The 20,983-nt window shown below is 33.9% G+C and overlaps 1 protein-coding gene across 1 annotated transcript; it reads right to left on the reverse strand.

Moving 5' to 3' along the window:
• Positions 1–4,217: 4,217 nt before the first annotated feature.
• On the reverse strand, positions 4,218–9,390 carry LOC143546601 (protein EMSY-LIKE 3-like). Its single transcript, XM_077038236.1, has 9 exons — positions 9,332–9,390; positions 6,670–6,875; positions 6,303–6,412; positions 5,856–6,222; positions 5,694–5,762; positions 5,383–5,628; positions 5,247–5,315; positions 4,729–4,792; positions 4,218–4,479 (listed from the first exon to the last, which is right to left on the reverse strand). The coding sequence occupies exons 1-9, from the start codon at positions 9,357–9,359 to the stop codon at positions 4,358–4,360; spliced, it is 1,281 nt and encodes a 426-aa protein (XP_076894351.1). The 5' UTR covers positions 9,360–9,390; the 3' UTR covers positions 4,218–4,357.
• Between the last annotated feature and the right edge of the window lie 11,593 nt (positions 9,391–20,983).

Consider the following 20,983-nt stretch of genomic DNA (forward strand, 5'->3'; position numbering starts at 1 on the left):
AAATATGTCATGTCAGCCTACATATTATAAAAACACTTATTCTTTAAAATCTTCAAAAACCTTTCCGTTAAGAAACCCAAAAACATTGCCACATCATCACTGCCATCTACATTTATTTTAATTATCAATCTTTTTATTTTGATAAACTACAAAGAAGAATATTTATATGTTATTTGTTATAAAAAAAGTTAAATTTTAAAATTAATTATTAAAGGCAATAAATTAATTTTAAGAATGGAGTAGCCTTAATGAAAGTGTGTGTTCGTCGGTAGAAAAAACTATTTTTATGACATGTTCAAATAGAACTCAAAAATGCCGGAAAAAAATCTACATTGAAGATGGTCTTACATGATAAGTTTTATGGCATGTAAGATTATAATAATGACACCTAAATAATATGTATTATATATGTTGTCTAAAAATATAAGATTATAGAAATATATTCTAATAATTATAAATGCATATAGATAAACTAGTCAAGCTATTTAATAGAAAACAAAAAAGTCAAATTCAAGCTTATAAAACTACCCGCATTTGAATCAATCAAGCTTCAAAAATAAAGTTTAAAACAAGTTAGAGCTCAAACTCTCATAAATTAAACGTGCCAGGCCATTTGCACCACTACTTGCAAAACTAAAGTTTATGTTGTTCTGGAATTAAATCACTAATCGATCATTCTATTGGTTGACTTGTCGTGCCAGTTAAACAGCTCTAAGAGATAACTCAGTTGTACAAAAAGAATTAACACAAAGCTTTGTTACCCATATTTTAAGAAAGTTTTTAGAGTTCGACTATGTTGTGTTCACATTCTATTCCTCTTTGGTAACAACTCCATCATTTTTAATATCTTGAATTGTCTATCGAAGATTCGAAGTTGTGTGATTTTGTTTATTTGAAAATCGTATAAAAAATGTGTGTTATCATATTATCATATCTTACAATTCACCTATCTAACAGGGAACTAATGTAAAGAACCACATGGTTCCAGATTTAAAATGGTTGCTAAAAAGCTCATAAAATAAATACTTCTAACAATTAAACAAAGTGCAAAATAAAGTTCATAAATTACACTCATGAAAGCTAAATTATAGTGGTTGATGTAAAAATAAAACCCTGAATGCATGATAAGGGATAATAAAACTATTTAAGTAAACAAGATCAAATAATTTTGGGCATTTGTTGAAAGAATAAAATAAATATAATAAGGAAAAAAACAATGTGTCATGTGTTAAAACTTCAAATATGTGTGACTGAAATGAAGTTAAAACTTTTATCTAAATCTTTCAAAGTTAATTTAATATAGTTATTTAGTTCAAACTTAGAAAATAACATGTACTATCTTCTTGAGATTTTAGATTAGGAAGCTACTAGTTTTATAGAAAAAAATAAGATGCCAATCGAGAAAATTCGTTTGTGCGTGTGGTTAAAGTTATAAGGAATGAACACCATGTTAGTGTTCATTCGTATGCAATGTTTTTATCTTAATTTCCTATATTTATTTATACGATTTTGAAAACGAATTGAAATATTAAAAACATTAACATCTTTTCCTATTTTTCTAAATAAAATTTGATTTCCTAATATAATTATACTAGTTTTTAACCCAGCGCGTTGCCGGGCAGGTTGGTAAATCCGAACGTTGGTAAGACACAACATTACCGGTCCTAAGTGTTGAGGCGGTAAGTTGACATGAATTCGGTCAGTTTCTGTTACATGTGTTATTATACGGAAACTAAAACAAAAAAAAGTTATAAAAATTGAGATGGAACATTGGGATAGCATTGGTCGGTGAAACTCGAGCGTTGGTAAAACTCGAGCGTTGTTGGTCCCTGGCGGTGAGTCTATGCAAATTTGGTTGGGTTTTCACGTTCGTTATAAAACCGGACTAAAAAAAAAGAATTGTCATTCGGTCAGTTTTGTTACTATACTATAACTAAAACAAAATGCGCTAAATCTACGTCAATTATGTCAGTTTTTATTACATCCGTTACGGTATATTGGTATTGGAACTAAACTAATAAAAAACAAACATAACAAAGATAATTAGAAATATAATTATCAAAGTTTAAAACAAAAGACAAAACAAAAAAAACAAAAACAAAACTTGGTCTAATAGAATGTTGCCAAATAGACCAATCATAATCCAGCGTCGCCAAACTTCTCTTTTATATATATTATATATATTAGTAATAGTAATTGTGCTACATATAAAAGGAAAACTTTTTACTACAGGATGCTAATGTGTTTTTCATATTTAATTCTTGCTTTTTTAAAAACTTTTGTTTTGAACCCTTGTATGTCTTTGTATACTTCACTTTTAGCCCTTTAAGTTATATATCTTTGTACTTTGATCATAAAGTTTATAGTGTTTCAATTAAGTTTAATATTCTTGTTCATCCAATTTATATAAAAGGTTAATTCTCATATAGCAATTAGCTTCTAAACTTTAAAGCCTGGGTTCAAAGTCAAATATTAATAAGTTGCGAACTAGTTATGAATCGGCGCTCGTTAAAGACATGTAGCTCACACCAGGTCGTTTAAACTTCAAAACAATTGAACCCTTTGATATAAAACTAAAACAATCTCACATTATAATTCAAGTCCTTGCTTTTTGTTTGTGGTAATATCTTACTTACTCTTAGGGAAGAGATCGATATCGTACTGGTACCGAAAATCGTAAATTTTTGGTACCGATACTTGTACCGAAATATTCGATTCGGTACAGGTACGTTACTAGTATTAAAGACAAAATTCAGGAAATACCGGTATCAAAACTCAAAACTTGATACCGATTCGATAGCAATACCGAATCTACTTATCCCTACTTATACGTAACCACGTTACTCTTTTTTTTAATTATAGTAACAATTTTTATTAAATTATTAATATTTTTTCTTAGGAACTATAATAAAGTATTAAAGTATGAATCCAAAGTATTACATCACAAGCCAATTTGGCAATAATACATATTAGTCCAAACTCCAATCAGTTTATACCAACAAAAAGAAAGCCCACTAGCCACTTCAAACTATAACACACACATTACATTATCTTAAATTTAGGTCTACTCATCAGTCATCACATAACCTCTTTATTCTCTCTCTTCGCTCTCTCTCTCTCTCTCTCTCACAAACAAACCAGTCTGCCAATTGTAAGACATGTGTGTTTGTAACTGAAACTAATGATTCACTATGAACAAAACCTTAAATAGATGATGACTTTTAAGGAGATCAAGAACAAGAATTTATGTGGTGCATATTATTATTTTTATCATGTCATGTAAAGGTAATAAAGCTTTGACCTTTGACCCTTATTGTTTCAAGAATTTAAATATTATATTGTTTTTTGTTATAAATTTCAATTTATAGATTGTTCAAGACTATCAAGATTTGAGTAGTTTGTTGAGATTTTGATAAAGTTTTATTTTTAATAATAATTTGTTGTACCATGTTTGTTGCTTTTTAGATTTGTGTATAAAATATTTGATCTATACATATTCAGATCTGTGAGTCAGATGATGGATCTTCTAACTCAAAAATAGTTTGGATGATTTTATGTTTGACTATTAGTTCATCAAATTAGAATTGTTTGTTTATTGTTATATATTATTTATTATATATATCAAGGTGCACAAACCGGGTATTTTTAGGAACTGGTTCTGGCGTATGGTCAACAAAAGTCAAAACCGGGTCGGGTAGGAACCGGTTCCTGGTATAGTTGGGTATTTGAGGGTTTTTCTACAAGTTTCGGGTCGGGTACTAGGTAAAGGTGGAATCAGTGTATAGGTCCAGGGAGAAATCCAATACCAGGTCGTACCCATTGGAGGAACCGGTTCCGGGTCGGCTAGACCGGGTTGGGTCCGGAACCGGGTATTTTGTGCACATCTAATTATATATATATGCTTGTCACAAATGTTTTACTGATTATCTGTAATTAATAGTTTTAATCCACCACAAGTCTTCTAGCTTAGTGGTAGCGTAGTTGCTTCTACTAAAAACGCGGCCTACTGACTTGGACCTGAAGCATCAAATAACTAAGGCCTGCTAAAATCCTGACACAGGTAGACTCTGAAAAAACCGTTGTTACAAAATAGTTTTAATCCAAACTGCTTAGATGAGGCTCTTAACATAATGGTTTCTGATGTGCAGGCGATGTTCACAAAGATGGCATAAAGAAGCAAGTTATATTGTACAAGAAACCGAAGAACAAGCGAAATGTAGTTATAGTTATGACAGAAAAGACTGAATAATCTTAAAGATGTTAGAATCATAGATACATTAACGTACAGACTGAAAACAGTTAATCACAAACTATTAGACATTGACATTGTACATCACATGATTGGATTGGAAGTAAATTATTGCACTTGCAAATCTTGACCACCATTCTTTTGATCCTCTACAGCCAACACTTTATTGCCATCCGAACCACCACCACCACCCTCGCCCACTTCATGTTTTCGTGATAAATGATCAAGATCTTCATACCATAACATGAAAAAGATAAGATAAATTAGCATTTGTCTCAATAATTTAGTGATGTTTTGGAAAAAAAAAAACTGTACAGGAAAGAAGTATACACATATGGAAAATAACCATTTGATAGTCGATACTGATGTTTAGCCGAAAGGGCTGATTATTTACATATTTGAACTGGAAATCTTTAAAGGCGACTTAATTACACAATATTTATGCATATTATTACTGTTTGTAATTAGTCAGTTATTACCACTTTCACCGTCTGATGCGCCTTCAAGCTTTGCAATAGCATCCATAAGGGCTTGTTCATGTTCCTAAATTAACAAAAAAAAAAAGTTAAATTAATTAATTCAGGAAAGGTGAAGAGTGCTAAAAAATAAGCCTGCAAACAAACGCGAACCTGGCATGTTCATGTTTGTTTAACTTTAAGCGAACAAGCAATCGAACACAAACAGTTAATGAGCCGAGTTTTCTTGTTTGTGTTCATTTGTTAAGGAAATGGGTGTGTTCGTGTTCGTTTATGTTCGTTCGTTAAAGACAGTATAAACGAACGGTTCACGAACGCAAGCAAACATCACCAACATAAATGAACAAACGGGACATGTGTACATGTTCGTTCGTTTAACTAGATGAACAAAAAATGCTGTTCGTGTTCGCTCACTTATTAAATAAACGAACATAAATAAACTTCCCGCCGTACAGTTCACAAACCACTCATTAAACGTTCGGTTCGTTTACAGACCTGCTAAAAAATCAATAAGTTCATACCTTAAGCACTTTTCTGGCTTTCTCAATATCCATCGGGTCAGCATTGGTTGAACTGAACACTTTATCTAACTGTCAACAAAAGAAGAAAATATCATTGTTATGTCTTTTGTGTGTTTGTGGGAGAGTGGGGGTGTACCTCTTTAACAAGGGTATCGGTGTGGAGTAATTCAATACTGTCCGACGGTTTCTTTGCAATGCCATTATCTTTTGCGGATACTTCTTTCTTGGGCGGACCCTTTGCGATCACTCTACCTCTTCCAGAACCCGAATTAGGTCCAACACGACCCGTTGAAGTTTTTATCCCACGACCCAACCCGCTTCGCCCGCCTCTACTTGACACCCCAACATCCTCCCATTTCCAGCAAATGTCGTTTGGAGATATCTATATATATAAACCAATCTCAAGTCAAAAGATTGACCAAAAAGATAAGAAATATTAATACGGACCTCTCTAAGATTAACCCATTCCCATGCTTCATTCGGTGTACTGCCATCATAGACGAGAGCATGACGACCCTTTAAATATTTAACGTTTATCGGGTCAACACAATCCGACTCATTTAGATTACTATTTATTACCAATAATAATGAGTTCTCATCGAAACATACCTCAACGGGGTTGAAGTCGGTTATAACAGCTTCATAAAAGTTATTATCTTCGGGCCATCTTGTCCAAACCTTCCTTCCAATCAACGGGTCAGAGCTGTTGTCTTCACCAAAGCCCGGTTTAGAAACTTGATCTCTGCCATTGAAACTTGCAGAACCATACTGCAAAGAAGATTGTGGCTTCTTTCCCCTGAAGCCTGAAACAGAGCCACGATTCAAGGCGGAACACGATGGCTGCTGGTGGGCCGGTGGTGGTGGGCCCAAAGATGAGGAAGGCCCGGATTGAGATGTCTTTTGTTTCTTATGTGATGCAGAAACGGTTGGACTGTTTAGTGCGCCAGGTTGCACACCGTTTGTTTTCCTCCATTCCCTGTTTGATAAAATGATATATAATCGCCATTAATATAATCATATGTAATTAATAATGTTTAAATACTTTATCGATAATACCTTATTCTTTTGATGATGTCATCATTGTTAACTCTAGCTAAAAGCTTCCTGTGTTCTTCATCTGACACTCGCAGCTCCTTCCTTAAATCCGTTATCAAACTTTCCATTTCCTGTACCATATTACAAAGGACAGCCTTAAAGTCAATATAACTAAAATAAAAGATAAAAAAAGGTAGGAGAAAAGAGCATAAATTGTATTAACCATCGTCAACTTTAAACACGTGATATTTAATTTAGCTGATTATCTGATACTGATCTTCAAGTCACGTAATTACTTATATAAACGCAATCAAAACATCCTGTAAATATCATATCATAAACCATTTACCTGACAATAACTTTAACTGGATGTTATTACAAAGCTTACCCAAGTGATGGCATCGGACTGAGCTTTAAACGCCCTTAAAACCGAGCTATAAGCTTCTTGTTCTATAAGGTGGATTTGTGTCTCCATATCATTTTGAACTCTTGGGAATGGCGCATTGCCAACAGCCATGCTTCTTCCGTTCCCAGTACCTGGACCCGCACTTCGGAATTTTTGCTGATGTGGCGGAGGAAGATCGTCATCTGTTCCTGAAATACCATAAAAAGAATACAAAAGCAGTAGATATTAATGCATGATCTTCTGTAAAACTAAACTAAATAAGCTTATATCTTTATATATGCATCCATGAAAAAACATACACAAAAAAATAAAACCTAGATAATATGCAAAAAAGCTTAAATCTTTTTAACTTTTCACAACAGATGAATAGCTTTTTAACATAGGTTTTATTGAATTATGTCAAAGTTATAAACCATTAGTTGATGGCCGTTCGAACAATAGTGTATTTATTTAACCTATTCATAAAGCAGCTTCCACTGTGTTCCCGAGTTTAATAAACGAAGAAAAAAGGAAAGACAAGTAAGAAGAGAAAAGAAAGGGAGTGGAAAGGAAAGATATAGTTCACTACCGTGTTCCCGAGCTCAAAGGAAATGAAAGGAAAATTAAGATCTTATGTGTTCAGGATCCTTACATTCCAAATCTCTCCAATTTGGAAATATCTGAAAAGAAGAAAATATGCATCAATTTTCCTTCCATTTCTCACCTTATAAAAAAAACAGAACACGATTTTTCCTGGCATCCTCCCAAATCCTTTCTGTTCCTCGTTAAACTAGACTAAATCACTATATAAGCATATATCTTTATGTATGTGTGCATGAAAAAAACATACATGTAAAAACAAAACAAAACATAAATCAAATGCAAAAAAAGCTAAAATCTTTTTAGATTTTCATCTAGATTTTACTGAATTACGGCAAAGTCATCAACTATACTTTAATAGTCGTGCAAAGTTCGAACATTTGTTTATTTATTTAACTTCCTTATAAAGCAGTTTCCTTTATTGTGGAATGAAATGCAGCCCTATCCATGCTATAAAATTGAGCTCAAATGGTTTTCATGAGATAGTGTTTGCTATCCTTGCTTTTTCTTTATAATATCTATGCTAACAGACACTATATCTGTATGAAAGTGTTTTCTACTCTTGCTTTTTCTTTATAATATCTATGCTAACAGAAACTAGATCTGTATGAAAGTGTTTGCTATCCTTGCTTTTTCATTGGTTGATATAAATACACCTTAATAATTAAAGAATACAAAAGCAGTACATGTTAATGCACTATCTTTTGTAAAATTAGACCAAACAAGCTTATAACTTTATAGATAAAATGCAAAAAGCTTAAATCTTTCTAGCTTTTCATCACAGATTTTATTGTATTAGGGCAAAGTCATCAACTATACGTCGATAGACCTACAAAGTTCAACCCTTTGTGTAATTATTTAACTTCCTTATAAAGCAGCTTCCTTTATTGTATAATGAAATGCAACCCTGTCCGTGCCATAAAATTATGCTCGAATAATGTTTGGATGTCGGTTTTCATGATAAAGTGTTTGCTATCCTTGCTTTTTCTTTATATTATGTAAGCTAACAGAAACCATATCTATATGAAACATCAACTAGATCATCTGGTAATTAAAATAATACACTTAATTAATAGGGCTATCAAAAAGAATCTTAACTGATTTGTACAAATCAAATGCTTCAAAATCTATATCAACCCCTAAACGCTAGATCAACAATCTTAAGCTCAATAATCTCATCTAACCTCAAACCAACAGCTAGATTCCAAGTTCCCACATTTAAAAAAACAAACTAATTCATACAAAACCCTAAAATTAGTGTTTTTTTCACTAAATAAAGCGGTGTCTTAATATTAACATAAAACAGGGCGTATGTGTGTGCGCTAATAACTACACAACTGTGTGATCTTTACACAAGCATCCATTCAAAAAACATACATAAACGAAATGCAAAAAAGCTTAAACCTTTCTAGCTTTTCATCATAGGTTTTATTGAATTAGGGCAACGTCATCAACTACACGCTGATAGTCATTCCAACATTTGCGTAGTTACTTACCTTCCTTTTACGTCGATACTTGTTCAAACATTTTTGTATTTATTGTGAGATGAACAAAACATAAATTGTGCAATATCGTTTAACTATGGGTTTTCTTGCTTTTTCTTTATAACTTGTAAGAATCAAGATCACAACCTAAACCCTAGACTTCAAAATCAATAACCTTTAGCTCAACAATCCCATCTAACCTTAAATCAATAGCCAGAATCCAAAGTTCCCACATTAAAAAAATAAATAAATAAAATAAAACACACACACACACACACACACAAAAGAATTTTAACTAGATGCACCTTTATTAAATAACCTTACTATCCAATTCATCACAATCCATAAAGAAATTTTAACTGATTTGCAAGAATCATAAGCTTCAAAATCAAGATCAAACCCTAGAATTCAAATTAAATAGCCTTAATCTCAATAACCTCATCTAACCTCAGTTTCCACATTATTAAAAAAAAAAAAGCCTACAATTAGGGTTTTTTCAGTATGTTAACAATAACCCAAATTAGCATAATACATGAACTAGCTACTACACAAATGTGTGATCTTGAAGGAATATAACTTACCACTGCTGTCTGAGAGGTGGAAGTTCATTGTCAGAAGCTAATTTCATCAATTGAAGAAGCTAGGGTTTTATAAATTGGACTGCAGGTGAGGAAATTGATAGACTTTGAGCTGCCGGATAGTTGGAGTGACGTGGCCGGTGGTTGACGGAGGTGCGGCGGTCGACGGCGGCAGTCGCCGGAGGAGATACGGAGAGTGTGTGATTGGGGTTTGAAGGTTGAAATGAAGAGAGAGAGGTGTGTGTGTGACGTAACGGTGTCGTTGGATGGTTAATAGTAAATGAATAATAATAATAATAATACTGTTTAAAATAACGAGTCAAGCTGCTCGAGTTTGAATTGATAAAAAGCTTAAAATAAGTCAAGCTTTTTCGAGCTCGTAATTTCTCTCTGGAAGCTTGCTGAGACTTGTTGATTAGTTGGCATTTGTTATGATTAATCGGCGTCTAGTCAGGATTTTTACAACACGGGTCGAGCATTAACGAGCAATGTTTTCATAAGCGGATCGGACAGCAAACCGGACTCGCAAACGGTTCACTGGTTCAACTGGTCGAACTGATCCGACCGGCCGAGCATTTTTTTCTCAAAAGTGATGATTAGAACAGAAAAAAAATTTCAAAAAAAAGATATGTATTTTCATAGTAAGCCGATTCAACTGGTCCAATTTTCCGGTTCGGACCGGCCGGTATTCTGGAAGCCGAACGAACTGTATATAACTGGACTGGTCGGTGGACCGAATACGGCCGGTCGATCCGATCTCAACAACATTGTTAACGAGTCCTGTGTATTTATGAGTTTTACCTGTTATGTACATCCATGTATTAATTTCATATTTTATAGCCAAGCTTTGGCTCATTTAAGTTACTACACAAGCTTGTTATGGTTATCTCAAAATATATGTATAAAGCATTAAAAACGCATATAAATTATCTATTATCTAATATATATATATATATATAAAGGATAAGTTTGGTGGCGCGAAGTGGCCATTGGGCCACTCGGCGGCGGCACCTTACTTGCCCATGGAATTTTGTTTTATTTTGTTTTTTTCATTTTGGTACCGTAACGAATATAACGGAAGCTGACCGAATGACAATTTTTTTGTTTGTTTTAATTCTGATAAATGTAGCGAAAATGACGGAACCGGCCGAATTTGCATAAACTTACTGCCTCAACGCCCAGGACCGACAACGCTCGGGCTTTACCAACATGAATTTGCCAACCAACGTTACCCTTTGGTCCACTCAGTTTTTATATTTTACACTTTTGTAGCTCCGGTACCATAACGAACGTAACCAAACCCGACCGAATTCGTGTACAGTTACTGTCTCAATGCCCGCGAATGACAATGCTTGGATTATACCACCTCCTGGGTTTACCGACCAAACAAACGCCGTGTTAAATAATTTATTTTTTATATGTTAATTTGACGAATATATTTTTTGGGTTTAACACTAAGGTTTTACCAACGGTGTCTATTCATAACGAACATAAACAATATCAACTGAATTCATGTCGACTCGCCGACGTAACGTCCGGGTTTTACTAACATCTGGTTTCAAACGCTGAGGTTTTATCAGCTGCCCCGACGCAACACGCCGGGTACAATACTAGTTAATTATATAATTGATTACACCTTTAGATCGAACCCGTTTGGCATAAAATTCAACGAGGTGGTATCACCAAGGCTGGTTGTTATGGAGGGACTTTAAAGCCTAAGTTTCAGTGTCACGTTAAACCATTACCTCTTTAACATCATGTTGTTGTTTAAAGCCCCACGCCTGTGGCATTTGGGCTCCACCATGTGTTGAAGCTTTCCTTTGCCACCCGGTAATGTCTTGAAGACCCTCTCTTACCGCCCCGACGCGGTGTGTCGGGATTTAAAGCCATGTCGCATCAATTTTTGAAGCCCCTCTTCATGCCCACAACAAATGGTCTAAAGAAAGAACCCTTTTGCTTAAACAAAATCAAATTTCTTCAATATTACAATATAGATGTATGGTAATGTTATATTACACTGCAACTTACAATAAATGTGTAAAAAGCAACGGTAGAAACAAACATAAAAGAAACATTATTTTATATCAACGTATGTATTGGACAAACGTTACGGAAAGTTCATCTTTCTTGTAGATGAATTAAAATACGATCAAATTGCTCGTGATTTTAGGATGTCGAAGCTCATTTCACTTGGGTTCGTGCCTTGCAACTCTTGGATTCCATCGAGTTCTCTTTTGAATCTATCCTTAGAGCTTGCATACACCATCTTTGCTCTCACCTTCGATGTATCAGGTGCCCTGCTTAACTTTTAAACATTACTATGTATTTAAATACGAAATAATTTACATAAAAGTGAAGTTAATTACTCATTTTTCGATCGTTTGTATAAATTACCAAGCAATGAAGAAGATCTTGCTTTTTTTGGCAATTTTCATCAGTTGTAAAATCAAAATCAAAGACAGCATAACGACATTCATTGATATGAAGAGAGCTTGTGAAATCCTCATAACTCGCATTGGGACTTCGACTTTATCAACGATAAATAGTAAACGAGCTGAACCTAAGTGAAGCGCGAGCTTGAAAAACAACTCACGAGCTGAGCTCGGGGTTTAGAAAAATTGCCCGAGTTGAGCTTAAGTCAAGCTCGAGCACTTGTAAATCAAAATGAGCAGAGCTCGAGCTTAGTCAAGCTCGGGCTCGGATCAACCTATTGACACTGCTATGTGTGTTTATATTATTTGTATATTTATATATATAACTTTTATATATGACATAATTAGGTATAACATTAAGACTTATTGCCTTATTGGATTTGTATAACCTCAGCTTTGATGTATTAAGGGATTGATTTCAATTGAATAAATTTCTTCTGTCAACCCCAATTTTCAACTTATTTTCCACATGCAAAAAGTTTTGTTTGGATAAACGACCAAGGAGACTTTTGGACCAAACAAAGGGGACATAAGCCCAAAAACACACTCTCATATGGACATTAGAGATCTCCCTAAAGCCGACCTTACCGAACATAGGACAAGAAGCGACGATTATAAATAGGTGCCCGAGCACCTTACGTATCTCATCTCGTTTTACCATCTATATTGTTTATACTCTTAAAAACCTGAGTTTCTTCTCACACCGAATGTGTATCAATAGAGTCGTTTCTTACTACACAACTAAGCATGTTCTAACTATTAAATTATTAATAGAACTTCGACCCTTAGAAGTCCATTCATCTCCATAAGGCAAAGTTGCCTCTTTTAACTTGGTGCAATCATTACCATATATTTAATAAGTAAACAGATAACACGTCGTGTCACACCCCGACCAAAGGCGGCGGAACATGCCGAGGTGTAACGATTGTCCATAAGCACAAGACACTAATTAAAGTGACAGTATTTAATAAACTCATTTCATTTCACAACATCGAAAATGTCACATAACAATTATCCATAAAATAACCATAAACAAGATATCACAAAATATGGCAAATTTGATATTGTTCATTTTTACTAATATCCTAAGGTCTTTGATGTTGTTTTCTTCACAATCATAAATCAACCAAGATGCAAACCTGCTGTGACATTCGTCAATTTCGGGTCACTTTTGTTATGTAAACCCGACCCGTTTGTAACCCGAACATTTCAAATATATAAAATATTGGATCTTGTCATTTAAAATATATAAAATATTGTTATTTTTATATTATGCATTGTTTGACCATTTAAACATACCCATTTTTATGCAAACCATAAAAGAATCTTTATACCCAACCCTTCACTCCTTCCCTATATATACACACCCATCTTCTTCATTTTACTCTTGCTACATCTCCAAAAAACCTCTCAAACTCCATAGATTCAAGGTTGTTATTTCTTATGTATTTTTTTGAAGTTTTGACTTCTCAAGTCAAACTAACTATAGTCTTTCATTCTAACTTGTTCATCTAACATTACTAACTCTTGAATATGGTGGTACAACATATATATAATACACACCCCTTGTTTCCTTTATTTGTTACTTCACCGACTTTGGTTGGTTAAGTTCGAATGTCATAAGGCAAGGCTTCATGGAGGACTTCGTGTTCTTGATATATATTTACACACACATAACTTATTATACATATCACTTATGACTAACTTCTAACCCTTTAGTTTGTTCATCTTATTTACAAGTTCCATGGTGTGGGTTTGTATAAGACTAACATCGGTTTAACCGAAACTAGTCCAAAACAGAAACCGAACTTTTGTTTACTAGTTTTGTTAAAATAGTTGTTTAAACATGTTTATTGCTAGATTTGAGTTTCAAAAATAATTTTTACAAGTTCTTTGATATTAAGCATATGGAATCCATCTATGAACTCGTTGGGAGATGGAAACCGAACTAAACCGAAACTTTTGCTTAAAAGACTTGTAGTTAACTTTTTTTGTTGTAAAATTTAAGTTTTCTTCATTTATAAACCAATATACAAGTTCTATGATATTTGGGCATGTAGAAACCATCTATGAACTATTTGTGAGATGGAGACCGAACTATACCGACTTTTACTCGCTTAAGACACACAAGTGTGTTTTTAGTTATCAAGACTTGTATATTTCTTTAAAAAAAATAGTTTACAAACTGATTTTAATTATTTTTCTTAAGTACTTGGAATAGTTGGATCCAACTTGATCTCATAACATAGTTTGGACCGACAAAACCGAACACTCGCTTAACGTGCGTTGTTAGTTCTAAACAATAGATCTACGTACTTGGCTAAGTGTTAGTATATTTTAATGAGTTATCTCATAACAATTAATATTTTGGAAAGTTGACTTTGGGTTCGACCATTTTTCAAGACCCGAACCGACAACCCGAACACTCGTTAAAAACCCGTTTTAGTATCTTTAGCCTAATGGAACTTGCATTTTAACATTTTCCCCACCTTATTACTTAACATTGGTTAAGTAAATATTAAGGTTAGATACTTTAACCCGGTTTTGAGCAAACTTACATTTTTTAAAAGGGTTATTATTATAAATTCTTAAATAGTTACATTTTAAACCTTGAACTTTAATTGATTAGTTTTTGCAACAATTATTTTATTTAAAGATCTTCAAGACAACCTTTCTAAATCCAAGACTTTCTTTTATTTAGGCTTCATACGTTAAACTCGTCGTTCCGGCAAATCTCCAAATAATCAATCTTTCAAGTTTATTACTTGAACGTGAGTAACTTCATACCCCGTTTTCTATCTTTTATTTTGGGGGTGACATTTCAACTTATCTAAACTAAATGTTTTATACTTGGGGTCTTAAACCACAAACGTTGTTGTATACCTTACTTGAATAATTGCTCGATTTGGTGTTCTATGCTTATTTGACTATGTGTTTATCGCTTTTGGATGGTGGAACTATAAATCCTAGACCATTTGGCAACCCCTCATGGCAAGGTGTCGTTAACGTAATGCAATTAACGATAACTATAAAATCCTAAACTATTTGGCAACCCCTTATAGTTGGGTGTCGCTAACTTGTTAGCAATAACTATTTATCCAAGTTTATAGCTATTATTTATGATTTTGTATACTAGTTTTGTGGCTTTTCATACTATATATCTATTGTTCAAACTTATGAATTGCTCACCAACCTTTGTGTTGATAAACTTTATTTTATGAAATGTTACAGGTTTGCATCTAGGTTGATTATGGAGTTCGGTGAAGAAAACATCACAAATACCGTTAGGATATTAGCAAAAATGAACAATATTTGATTTGCTATATTTTGTTATATTTTGTTGTATTTGAGTTATGAATATTTGGTTATGTGACATTTTCGATGTTGTGAAATGAAATGAGTTTGTTAAATATTGTCGCTTTAAATAGTGTCATGCGCTTATGAGCAATCGTTGCACCCCGGCATGTTCCGCCGCCTTTGGTCGGGGTGTGACACCTGCAACATTTCATAAACTAAAAGTTTGTCAAAACAAAGGTTGGTGAGAAATTCATAAGTTTAATCATATTAGTATATAATAAAGATAGCCACAAAACTTGCATACGAAACGATAAATAAAAGTGGTAATTTGGATAGATAGATATCGGTAAACACATTAGCGACACCTAGCTATAAGGGGATGCCAAATAGTCTAGGATTTTATAGTTATCGTTAATTGCATTACGTTAACGACACATTGCTATAAGGGGATGCCAAATAGTCTAGAATTTTATAGTTCCACCAACCAAAAGCGATAAACACATAGGCATATAAGCATAGAACACCAAATTGAGCAATTATTTAGGTATAGTATACAACTACGTTTGTGGTTTAAGATTCAAATATAAAGCATTTTGTTGAATAAGTATGAAATGTCACCCCCAAAATAAAAGACGGAAAATGGGGTATGAAGTACTCATCTTCAAGTAGTAAACTTGAAAGATGATAATTTGGAGATTTGTCGGAACGGCGAGTTTAACGCACAATGCCTAAAAAGAAAAGAAGTCTTGAATTTAGAAAGGTTGTCTTGAAGGTCTTTAAACAAAATAAATGTTGAGAAATGTAAATAATTAAAGTTCAAGGTTTTAAAATGTAACTATTTAAGAATTTATAATAATAACCCTTTAAAAATGTAAGTTTGCTCGAAACCGGGTTAAATTATCTAACCTTAATATTTACTCAACCTATGTTAAGTAATAAGGTGGATAAAATGCAAGAATGCAAATCCCTTTGGAATAAAGATACTAAAACGGGTTTTTTTTATCGAGTGTTCGGGTTGTCGGTTCGGGTCTTGATAATTGGTCAAACCCAAAGTCAACTTTCCAAAATATTGAATGTTATGAGATAACTCAATAAAATTTAATAAGACTTAACCAAGTATGTAGTTCCATTGTTTTAGAACTAACAACGCACGTTAAGCGAGTGTTCGGTTTTGTCGGTCCAAACTTTGTTATGAGATCAAGTTGTATCCAACATTTCCAAGTACTTAAGAAAATATTTAAAAATCAATTTGTAACTATTTTTAAAGAAATATACTTGTGTGTCTTAAGCGAGTAAGAATCGGTTTGGTTCGGTTTCCATCTCACAACAAGTTCATGGATGGTTTCCACATGTCCAAACACTAAAGAACTTGTATAATAATGTACAAATAAAAATACTTTAAGTTTTACAACCAAAAGTTAACAATAAAGTCTTTAAACAAAAGTTCGGTTTTCGGTTCGGATCGTGTTTCGGGGTAAGACCGAGGTAAGATTCTACAAACCCATAACCATAGAATTTGTAAAAATGATTTTAGAAACTTAGATCTAACAATAAGTATGTTTAAACAATTATTTAACAAAATTAGTAACAAAGTTCGGTTTACGGTTTAGAGCTATTTACGGTTAAACCGAAGCATAGACTCTTAAAAACCCATAACCATGGAACTTGTAAACATGACCAACAAACTAAAATAAGCAAGATTAATATATATGAACAAGTTATATAGATGTATATATATCAAGGACACGAAATCCTTCATGAAGCCTTGCCTTATGAGGTCCGAAACCTCACCGACCAGAATCAGAGAAGTAACTACCAAAGGTAAACAAGGGGTGTATATTATATATATGTTGCACAACCATAAACAAGTATTAATAAGGCTACATAAACTAATTAAGATGAAATGCTAAAAACCTTCAAGAACACTTAAAAAGATAACTTTGAATCTTTGATGTTTGAGAGAGTTTTTTTTTTTTTGGAGTTGTAGCAAGGGAAAATGAAGAGGAAAGGTGGTGTATATATAAGGTAATGTTAGTGGTCAAATATGGGTGTGAGACACAAGAGTTTTCATGCAAAATGGATCAAGACAAAAACACAAAACAACAAAAATAAATAAATAAAAATAAAAATAGGATGTTTTCAAGACCCAACAAGTGTGAAACAATATTGTAACATAAATCCATCATTTTGATTATAACATAAGCTTCGGTTTACAAATCGGGTCGGTTTACATAATAAACAAATACAAAAACGAATACAAACAGACCCAAAATTGACGAATGTCACACGTCGTAAGACTATCATCTCGATATGTGAAACTCAGGTTTGGGCTCGAGTTCATTCAAACCCGGATTGATTCAAACTTTTAGCAAAGTGGTCTCGAGGAGCTCATTCGATTCAAACGGCTTTTAAGACTTTAGAGGAACTTAATCTTGTAATTTAGTGCTATGTTAATATGCTATTGTTACAATTTACAAATACATGTATAGGATTCAGTTTCAACCTTTGAATTTTGAAACATGTTTTAGAAAGATAAAGCCACTAATAATGCTTATAACTGTTTTGTTAACACTTTAAACTTTAATATTGGTGTTTGGGTTTTAAAAAGTTAATTTCCAGTTTAAATTTTTCACTATTTTTTTAAGATAAAAGAACACAAACAAGTTCATTTTATTAACAAACAAACACGAACAAATATATAGCCAGTTTTGTGTTCGCATTTGTTTGTTGGATCAAAGTTAAACAAACTAAGACGAACATAGCTCTGTTTGCATTCCTTCATTTTGTCTAGAGTAAAATGCAGTTTTCGTCCCTGTGGTTTGTCCAAATATGTGATTTTAGTCTAATAGTTTCAAATTTGCGATTTTCGTCCATGTGGTTTCATTTCACTTGCAATTAAAATCGAATTCATTAACCCCGTTAAGTCTGGTTGTTAAACCCATCAGCTTGCCCCTACGTGAGGGCAGTTTTGTCATTTTTCTCCCCTAATAAACCCAGTCATAATTCGCAAGCTGATGTATTTGGGAAAAAAGGACAAAACTACGCCATCATGTGAAGGGCACGCTGATGGGTTTAACTACCAGGCTTAACGTGATTAGTGAATTCGGGTTTAAGTGCAAGCGAAATGAAACCACAAGGATGAAAATCGCAAATTTGTAACTATTGGACTAAAACTGCATATTTGAACAAACCCCAGGGACGAAAACCGCAGTTCACTCGTTTGTTTGTGACCCTGTTAAATATTAACAAGTTAACCGGAATCAAGATATCAAATGATCAATCCTATTTACAAAAACTACATTTCTTTTTTTATAAATACTGGATATTTTCTCTTTATGAAACCTGAAAGTGGCTTGATTTGTTGCCCATTTAGTGAACATCAACATGTTTATAACTTTGGACCATTTTTACTTTCAAGCAATCAAAACATGAATCGAAACTATATATCTACAAAGAACGATTTAACAGGTATCGTCATATAAACGACAAAGAAACAAATCGGCACGTCCTAGTGGATAAAGTTGCAAGAACCACCATTGATCAATGCAAGCATGGTGCTATTGATCTTAGTGGTTGACTATGCAGTGGATAAAGTTGTTTGTATGTATGCCTTTGGTGATGGTGTTGCCATGCTTACATTTAAAGCTTTGACAGGAAGTGGGCCCCATTTTGCAAGAAGTCCAGCATTGAACAAAGGTTGACTACAAGCTATCCGTTATGGTGAGGGCTTTGAAGCTCCTCAACAACGCCACGTCAACGCCACGTCATCAAACGGGGCATTGAAGCCTGTCCCTCTACGGTTTAATGCCCCTTAGGCATAAGGCGCCCCAATATATATATATATATATATATATATATATATATATGTGTGTGTGTGTGTGTGTGTATGTGAGAGAGGAGAGAGAGAGCGCTAGAAGAGCGCCTGTCGTCAGAAAGGCTCCACAAGCCTCCGCGCCCACCTCCACCGCGCCCCCCGGCGGTGATCCATCCTCCAAGGCGCCCTTCTCCATCCTCCACGACGCCTATATCGTCCAGTCTAAGCAAACGTGTTCAAAAACGGATATCTGAATTTCATATATCTCAAATTTTTGGATGATCTGAATCCATAATCGAAATTTCGGATTTGGAATTTAGTAAAAAAATATTTATTATTTAATAATTGAATATTAAAGAGTTTTTTTAAATAATTTTATTTAAAAAGAATATTATGGATATCCAAAAATTATCTTATTCCGAAATCAATCTGAAAATTGTTAGAAATATCCGAAATATCCAATATTTTTAACTACTATTTATTGCTTAATATGTTAAAATTCATTATGATACAATAAGACTCATTAACTTCATTATGATGATATATTATAACACACAATATGGAGCTAATAACATTTTATTATTATTTTTCATTTAACGTTTTGAGTTTCGGTATCGATATCGGTACGATACCGGTATTTCCCGAATTTTACCTTAAATAGCGGTACCGTCCCGGTACCGAACCGATACGAACCAAATATTTCGATACGGATACCGATCTCATCCCTGTAACCCAGTATATGAAATATTATAAGAGCATTCACATCCAGTTCCTCATCCCCATCTTTATAATTACATTACAAAACACTACATTTCTCTTTCCTGTTTAATTAAATAATACTTTTATCATTACAGTTTTCTCTCTCCTCTACTCACAACCAATCCAACAAATATTAAAAAATAAATAGGGACAAACAATGTTCCCCAAATATTTTCCCAAATTTACAAAAAATCACTACATTTTTCTCTGCACCCTATTATTTACACTCACAATCATTCAAACCTCACCCTATAATTTACCAATCCCCCTCACATAGTTATGGGGGATGGGATGGGAATGCTCTAAGGGTGACAAAACAACCGATATTAGAATACAATATTACAAAAACAACCCAATGTGACCCATCCAAACCCAACATGACCCATAAAGACCCAATAGTGTCATTTCATCCTTTATAGTCTATAATGGCTTATTATGATTGAATGAATACAGCCGAATATGTATGTTACATACAATTCAATACAACCAAAAGTTGTATATAGACATAATGGTTCGGGTCATTTGGCCGAGAAAATAGTTGCGTGAGCCCAACCGTTTGGACCTCAAACTAACTAAACCAGTTGGCAAACCTTAATGGTTTAATCAGTTGCGAACATAGAAATAGTCATTTACAAACCGCGAGTGAGTATATCGAATAGTTATGAGTTTTTTCACACAAAGCTCAATGCATTTATCATCGTTTAAATTGTATATCCATTTAGTGTTGAACATGGCCTTATAAGTCAATGTCATGGTTTATAAGTCAGTAACAAAGAGAAAGTCATGTGAAGAAACACTAAGTAACCCCGGGCAGATTATAGGTAATCTGGGGGCCAAGTAATGTTTCCCACGAAGGTTAGGTCCAGCAGAGTAAGTTGTACTTCAGGGAACCTGCAAAACAGACACCGTAAGCTCGTCACTGAGAAGGGGGGGTTCCTCCTTGTGACCACCCTCCGGCGTGAGAATCAGTCTATATTGCTCTTTGAATATAAAAGTATATGAATACTATAAGAGCAGTTATCAAGTAAGTTATACGAGATAGTAGATGATCTTACCATTCCAAGATATTGGAGTATTTATAGCCGAAGGTAGGTTTTCTAGAAGGTACAGCCGGCTGAATAGTATTCCTGTTCAACCAACAGTGGATTACGCACAGGCCATACTGGTTGGTGGGTAGGTTACAGCCAACAGTAATAAAGTCGGCTGCACTATTCCACCAACTGTAGACCATGCACGTCCCACTGACTGTGGATTGTACGCAGGCCATGCTGGTTGGTGAATAGGTTACGGCCAACAGTAATACTATTCCACCAACTGTAGGCTGCGCCTGCTCCACAGTGAGGGTTGGTGAGT

The sequence above is a fragment of the Bidens hawaiensis genome, unplaced genomic scaffold (assembly GCF_021521415.1).
Source record: "Bidens hawaiensis isolate Kalapana, Puna unplaced genomic scaffold, B.hawaiensis_p1.1 tig00014404_1, whole genome shotgun sequence".
Classification (NCBI taxonomy): domain Eukaryota; kingdom Viridiplantae; phylum Streptophyta; class Magnoliopsida; order Asterales; family Asteraceae; genus Bidens; species Bidens hawaiensis.

Coding starts and splice junctions, on each gene's coding strand:
- LOC143546601 (XM_077038236.1), bottom strand. CDS start 9,359: ATGAACTTCCACCTCTCAGACAGCAGTG. Junction 6,876..9,331: donor CCACCTCTCAGACAGCAGTG/GTAAGTTATATT, acceptor ATGGTATTTCAG/GAACAGATGACGATCTTCCT. Junction 5,763..5,855: donor CCGACTTCAACCCCGTTGAG/GTATGTTTCGAT, acceptor AAATATTTAAAG/GGTCGTCATGCTCTCGTCTA.